At 32.8% G+C, this 8064-nt stretch overlaps 1 protein-coding gene across 3 annotated transcripts; it reads left to right on the top strand.

Moving 5' to 3' along the window:
• The first annotated feature begins 324 nt into the window (after positions 1-324).
• LOC124364288 (protein FAM210B, mitochondrial-like) lies at positions 325-6416 on the top strand. Of its 3 annotated transcripts, none has more exons than XM_046819641.1 (3): positions 325-461; positions 2049-2450; positions 5480-6416. In XM_046819641.1, coding segments are annotated over exons 1-3 (615 nt in total). In that variant the 5' UTR covers positions 325-459; the 3' UTR covers positions 5691-6416. The 3 variants fall into 3 exon arrangements, with proteins under 3 accessions (XP_046675597.1, XP_046675598.1, XP_046675599.1); XM_046819642.1 differs by having other exon boundaries at positions 347-604; XM_046819643.1 differs by lacking the exon at positions 325-461 and adding an exon at positions 611-764.
• Positions 6417-8064: the final 1648 nt, after the last annotated feature.

The raw sequence follows: 8064 nt of genomic DNA, 5'->3' as shown, positions 1-8064 counted from the left end.
TATACTGACGAAATAGTCTTCTACGCTAATCTAGTAATCAGTAGAAGCAAAATGTTAAATAACGATTCATGTCTGGGTGTGGTCGGTATAATCCCAAAGTACCGTTATTTGTTATAAATGTTATCATCGAAACGACATCCTTAAATGTAATAGGCAATAGAATTTTAATATTCAAACTACAAATATATAACATTTTAAATATTTCTGAACAATAATCGGTTGAATGGGCTGCGGAAATGTTTTCACAACACAAAGTAGTCTGCAGGACATTTTAGTTTAGACCAGACTCTTTTTCCGAGAGCTGGTCGTTGGGTCACATTGCAGCAAAAAAAGTCACAAAAACAGTTACGTCTGCAAACTTCAATACGGTATTGGGTCAGGTCAGATCAGAATCAGAATATTAGAGGTTAGGCTTATCAATCATTAGTGTTGGCATAAGCCTGTGCGAAAATAACCTGCATGTAAGTTGTTCAGTAACAAAGATTATGAAAAGTAAAAATACTTAAAATTGTTCTTTTACTTATGTGTAGAAATAACCAAATTAGTTGAGAAATTTGAAGAAAGTTATCAATAATCGTGTCATCTATAAAATAATATTTCAAAGGTTAGTTTTGAATTATGGTAGTCTGTGATAACCATTGATGTAAGTGTATTTATACATCGATGGTGATAAGAAGTAGCAAGAAAACTACACTCAGCTTTGACTACAAGTTAATTCCGTAATTTTCTTATTTAAATTCAAAGATAAAATACTAGACTATAAAGTAAGTAACTAACTTAGGCTAGTATACAATGGTTTTCTACAATAATTGGGGTTCATAATGTCACATTATGTTGGGAAGATTATGTTGTCTTAAAATATTGGTGGGACCTTCAAAATGTTAACATCAATCTGAAAATTGATATATCACATAATGAACATTAGTAAATTATTAGACAATGATTTTGGCAATCCATATGAGTAATTTTGGTGTACACCATAGACATACCGTACTATTTTTTTAAACAACCTAAATTCTCTGGCAATTAAATTTGTTCAAGCCCTTTATAGATATTTTTTTAATCGAGTTTAATATTGGGCAGCAGTATAGTAGGTGGCCACCACCACAATTGAATCAGAGTACCAAATTATCAATTAGAAATACCCAAACTATTAAATGTAACAACATTCTATTTATAGTTGTTTACAATTGATTATTGCCAGCAGTTTTTAATGTCTTGAATAGACTAATAAGTGACTTACACTCATTCTTCAAATGTTATTATCGAACAATTCGGTATATTATCTAACTTCAATATTATATAATAATCATAGAAAAAGAATTATTATACTTAACAACAAGAATAACATATCATAAAAAAAGGTTACAGTTTAATATGCGGCCACCACTACGATCAAATCAATGACATAACTACTGAACCAAAATTACATTATAGGTATTTCAAATTATAGTACATAGTTCGTCTGATTCCATATTATAAAAAGTAATAACATAAAAAGAATAAAATCTATCTAGCTAATTATATTTTTAAAATGTAACAAACTAAACCATGTACCGTTGTAACTTTTTACAATTTTCAAGGATAAACATGTCTGATACCTTGTGACACAAATAAACTTGTACATTGCCATTTTACTTGCCTCCATCAGAGATGGGCGTTATTAATGTAACAGGGTTATTCAGTGGTAACTTATTACCGAGATAACATGTTACCAGCAACACCTTGTTATTTCAGTAACAGCTGAGCTCAATGATTTGTTGTTCTCATAATGTCTTTTTGATATTAGGTTACTCAGTAACCGGTAACAGCCGAGGCAGTTTCTCCCAAGCTTTGAAGCTCAGAACGGACCAGTTGTGAAAACGCTTTTCTGGTATCAGGTTACTGAAAAATAAATAACCTAGTGGAGTGAGCTGGATGGAGTAGGAGGGGCAGGAAAATAAGATCAGATTATTAGATAGACCGATATATGTAAAATTGTACACTATGTTGTTTGATTTAACTTTTCAAATAATTCCGTTTGAATGAAATATATTTCCTTGTTCCAGGACTGGTAAAGTCATGTATCTATGGGCTCCGAAAGGGAGACTGCTCTGTCAAGTTGCTCAGAAGTGTTTGTGTCAAGAAAGTTTCACCTACGCCCGTCACACAGTGACAACTCTGAGTCACAACAGACGTTTGTTCCCAAACTCACTCTTAGTGTACAGTAGTAAGCCATCCACTGTTTATGGGGCCCCAGTATCTCGGACTCCTGTTCTGTACGGTAGGTTGACCGCCATGTCCGAGGAGATGCAGACATTCAGCACATCCAGTGGAGATCCAGAAACTCCAAAGTTATCAAACAGAGCCAAACTGAAGCGAGCAGTTAAAGACTATGGAGCAACTGTTATAATATTTCATGTCACGATCTCACTTATGTCACTTGGAATCTCCTATCTTGCAATTTCCAGGTAAGATATATAAAGACGAAAAAGTTCAATAATTTTTTACGTTATACATTACATACCAAAAGAATTTATAAAGTAGGTACAATGTACTTGGATGAAAAATAAAATATAAAAATCCATATAGGGTACATATCCTTGTAGTGTAGTTTTGATTTGATAAAACTAGTCTAGTCTATATTTTAAGTTGTATGACATTAATGGAAATGCCTTTATTAAAGAGGCTGGGTTATAAAGAACTATGTTCTGCTCAACTCCATGTTATATCAAAGAAATTTAATATTATAAAATACGATCAAGATAACTTATTGTCATATCAGACATAGTAAATATTAACAAATTATTATACTAATATGAAGTTAAATTGTAAATAAAATTTAAGTTGCATATATTGGAATATAATAAAAGAAGACCAATGTTTTTGACCACTATTACACACTGCATGACCAGATGCACACTAAAAAACACCACCTCCTTTCACCCCTGGAGACCCCCTAGCTACAACTCCCCAACCCTCACACCCAAATGAGCTTTGGGAGAGCTGAGCCAAGTTTGAACAGTAAATTAATGCCCTATTAACTCTTTGGGTACCAGACCAAAATGTTTCATTGTGTCTGAGGAATACCTGCTACTTTTTTACCCAGGAATTACCGAATATTACCGGTCTCATTTTAGGCTTTTATGAAGTATTCTTGTAAGATGATTGCTTGATCCATTTCTGGAACCATAAAATGAGGCAGCAACTGAGTAATTTTTCTGTCTGAAATTTCGTAAGATAGCACCCCTTTACAACTGACAGCTGCCCAAACAGTAATTCCTTTTGATGTGAGTAGAGTCTGTTCAAGAATCTGTGGATTACCTGTGTTATAATAATTACAATTATGCCAATTACAGCACCATTGCGGTAGAAAGTGGACTTGTCTGAAAAAACAATTTGAGTATCCCAATTAAGATCTAGCTCATGAAACTCAATGATACGAGAACAAAAGATTTCCTGTCCGGATCATCTTCAAGAATATTATGGACTAGGTGACTTTTTTTAAATTTAATGCTGTTTTTCTTAATTATTCTCTGTACTGAAGACTTTGGAACATCAGTTTCAAGTTCAACCGTCCTTAATGACTTCAGTTTACCTGGAGAGTGGAGCATTGATACGCATACTAGTACTTCTCTTTCCTCATTTGATCCTCTAGAGTACTTTTTTACGACACTTCCGGTTTCTAACAAAAGATTTTTCCACTTAGTTATTGTTGGATTGCTGGGTGGTTCAACTCCTGCATAGGCAACCTGAAATTGTCTAATTGCTTCTGTAATGTTGCCAAAAGCAATAGCCCACGCACAACACTTCAGTTTTTGTTCAACATTAAAAGCCATTTCTCAAACTTCAATATCAGTAAAACTCAACATGGAGGAGGTTAGGTTATGTTTTTATAGCACAAGCAATATTCTTCAATTAACCAGCTTTTTTCAACAATTAGCGTTATTAAAAAGCTGTCCTTTAAAACTGCACGCAGTAATCAAATCAGGTAATTCAAGAAATACATTTTTATAGGAAGCAAAATAGTAAAATTTTCAATATGTCACCATGTTGTTTCTACCATTTATTTTCTTGTTAGAGGGATTTAATTTTCACAGAATATTTTTAAAACCTACAATTAGTTTAGAGTTTGAAAATGTTCAGTGCATAAATGGGCAAGTAATATAAAATAAAACGTTTAAACCCCTTCGTGGGACCCTCTGTATAGTAGATATAAATAAAGTAAATGCAATTAATGTAATTGAAAAGTAAAACTAGAAAAATAAAATTCTGAGCATCCTGATATCCGGACATTAGTATTATCAGTAGTTACAGAACATTAGTATTTCTTGGAACTCCTTCACACATCCGAATATCTGGACGTTAGTAACCAAAGTATATATATTTATGTAGTTATTCAGGTGGCCAAAAGAGTTATGTTGGCATGTCAATTGATGTGTATTTTATGCCTTAACACATTGACTGTGGTGGACGCTCATCACGACTACTCCCACTTTCCAAAAGTCGGTACATGAGTCATTTAGGTTAAAATTTTTGTTTCCAGGGTAAGAAATTGATTTCCAAGTACCATATCCAGTTTGTTCCATATGTCATGTATTTCCCAAAAAACCACATAAAACTTAAATGTTATAAAATAAAAATGGAATTTTTTTGTTATTGTGGAGATTTTAATCTATTCACATAACTGTCGTTGCTAAGTATACCCCTACCACCTTTTTACTAACAATATTCCTTTTTATAATTATTTTGACTTACAAGGGAAATTTTAAATATTTACATTTAGGATTTATATCAAATACATACATCAAAGTTTTCTCTAGCCCAATGTGAATAAACTGATATCAAATATACATAGATCCAGAATAAACAAAGATTCGAGAACAGCCTACAGCTAGTGGAAATTAACTGCAAATTAATAATAATTTTAATGAATAATAATTGTTGTCCTCGTCAGCCAGGCTGTTCATATATATATATATGCCCAGTTATTGAAGTTCAAGAACTAATGTTATCAAGAATGTGGACAGGTTGTTAGAGCCAGTTCTAGATTATGGTAGACTGGAGGCTTATATATATATATATATATATATATATATATATATATATATATATATATATATATATATATATATATATATATATATATATAGTATATATATCCCCAAGTTAAATAATTCTATATTTTCTTATTTTGATTTTTATAAGCTGTGTTTCGCAAACAAGTTCTATGTGTTTTCTCTGCAATGTCCATATTAGAAATTTCATTACCTAGGTTGTTATTGGCATATATTGCAACTTGAGACTAATAACTATGGAAGGACCAGTATGTTTCAGATGGTGGTTAAGTCTGTCAGTTTTCCCCAAGACCATTTATATTTTGGTGAAAAACTGCGAACTAGACTGACAAGATTCAAGAGGGTTTACTTAGGATTTTATGTAGTTGCTACCAGTTTGGTTGAGAATCCTAAAAAAGGTGTGAGTCTTCCTTTTGTTGCAGTGGACTGGATGTGGCAAGTCTCTTGGAGAAGGTAGGGCTGGATCCGAAGAGTGAGATTGCTGCTGGGGCCAGTACGTTTGTTGTGGCGTATGCGGTACACAAGGTGTTTGCTCCGGTCCGCATCAGCATCACTCTGGCTTCTACGCCATTCATTGTCCGCTATCTCAGACGAGTAGGAATCCTCAAGCCACCAAAACCTACAGGAACTTAACTTAAGACTGACATTATTGTTGTTTATATCTGCTCAACTGTTAATTTATAGTGCTGGCATCAATTCTTCAAATGTTAATGTTCCGTGTGTATAGTTGCATATCGTGTTATAACGGTGGGGAAAATATCAGCAACTATAACTCTTTCTATAAAAGGCAAAGTATGTATTTGTACAAAGTAACGTATGCACTTTTCATAAGTAATCATTTAACCAGCTTTGTAATTTAGAGCTGAACCAAAGTAAAGAACATAATGTTTTGTAATAAACACTAAGGATTATTACAAGTGTATAAAACAATTCAAAATGTATAATTTATCTCACATTAAAAAATCAACACAATTATTATTTTCTCTGCTGAGTTCTTCAGGTGAAAAATTTAAAACTTTGAACACCATTCGTAAGGTATGAAAATTGGAATAACAGATTAGCAAAGATCAGCAATTTTTTTACGAAGAACGTTCATTTAATAAACAGATTTTGCATTTTCTGTCTTATCTTTCGTATTTTTTTATTTAAATAAACATAAATTTTCAAATTTTATGTTTATATATTATTTTACACTGTTCTCTTCAGGATTAAATTCTCTAAAAGCTTTGGTTAAAAAGTTTACGTGCTTAATATCCATTTAAAGAAGTTAATGTACTTCAAATCTAAACAAAGCATGTTTTCGAGACCGAATTTTGCATATTTTGTCTTATACCTCAGAAATAGGTGGTTGTACAGGTGTGGGATGTGTTTTATTCAATTTTTCCATTTATTGTACATATAATCCAATAAATGTAACAACTATCTCGATGCCATGAAACATCACTTTCGCTTTATTTCCGTCATTTTCTAGAAAATTGGGTGAAATCTTTCGCTAGCTGTAGCTTGCTAACAAGCACTTCCGGACATATGTTTATATGAACTTTTTTCATTATTTTGGTGACAGGAAGCCACCTGAGAAGTTTTTAGGGTTACTTGTGGGACACCCTGTATATACTAGCTGTTTCCTGCGGCTTCGCATGCTTTTTGTAAGCTTTGTCCGTAAATGAGCACTTCTGGTTCAAGTGAATTATATTTCCAATGCCTATGTAGAGTTTGCCTTGTTGCCACAATCAAGTAAATCTGTTAAAAGTGTATGTTTATAGCCATTGTACATGTATATGTACTTTATTATAAAGTGGTCTAACACTCAAGCTTTTAGTTCAAGCATAAATTTATTTTAAAGACAAATATACATCATAACTTAGCGGCTACAAATAGTGTTTGGCTATTTAATATACGTAACTGTCTCGTAATTGCAGTTTATAATGTGCAGGTGCTTTTAAAACTTATCATTTGTAGTGCCTACTGGTGGTGAGTTACATCAAAGGGCATAGCATATAAACCTTCTCCGTGAAAAAAATACAAAGGACCTACAGACAAACATTTATATATATATATATATATATATATATATATAATATATATATTCACACTAACAGTTACCTGTAGCTTTACCTTTACACGCAATTTCCTATTGAATAACACCTACGTCATAGGCATATCCTTTATAATAGCATAGTAAACACCCCTGAAAATGATTGTTACTGGAAAATATTGCAATTATCTGATTAATTTCAGAATAACTAGATTTCAGTTTAAAAGAGCATAGTTTTGAGGCCCTGAATAGGAGAGTGAAACAATTTCTAAGTACCATTAAAATACAAATTATATCTGCAACATTCCATAAAATGTAAATAAATTCTTCAAGCAATTTCAGGCACACTTGAAATATTTAAGGGCAGAGTGGAGGAATATTAAATTAAGTCTGTAGTACGATGGAGACCTATATTAATTTTTAATTGGGTTAGACATTTTTCCGGTACTCATTATTTCAGTGTCCATTGCCAAGAGATTCAAAAGGTTAACATTTCCAATAGTTCTTAGGTTTAATGTACGAAGAAGAATTTCTTGGATTAATTATATTACACACACGTTATAGTAGTTTTCTTTATTACCACAATAAAACAAATATAAAAAATTCGGTCTGAGAAGTCCATTCTATTCTGAATCCTACTGCCAGCCCTAGTAATCTTTTCCTGGTTTAAGTTATTCCATGTGTTCTTTACCCAGGAGGGTTCACTTCTGGCTGGTTTATACCATCCAGTTGAACCCACACTGAGCACAGCAAAAACCAACATGTTACTTAAATCTGGGCAACCTTATGTCCAGGAGCAGTACATCACCAACCACAAATGTCGATATATTAGTTTACCAGGGTAGATCATATGTCTAGTATATTGCTTCCAAGTGAACATGACAGATTAATGCCCTAATTCTTCCTCATAGATTTTGAGGTGGCCTCTACCCCCAACCTTACCCATCCAGAATATCCTCTCACTCAGGAAGC

Source organism: Homalodisca vitripennis, chromosome 6 (assembly GCF_021130785.1).
Source record: "Homalodisca vitripennis isolate AUS2020 chromosome 6, UT_GWSS_2.1, whole genome shotgun sequence".
Taxonomy (NCBI): domain Eukaryota; kingdom Metazoa; phylum Arthropoda; class Insecta; order Hemiptera; family Cicadellidae; genus Homalodisca; species Homalodisca vitripennis.
This window is presented reverse-complemented; position numbering and strand designations above follow the sequence as displayed.

What these genes read in the sequence shown, in the direction of transcription:
- LOC124364288 (XM_046819641.1), top strand. An exon ending in TCCTATCTTGCAATTTCCAG is followed by an intron (nt 2,451 to 5,479) that starts GTAAGATATATA and finishes CTTTTGTTGCAG; the next exon opens with TGGACTGGATGTGGCAAGTC.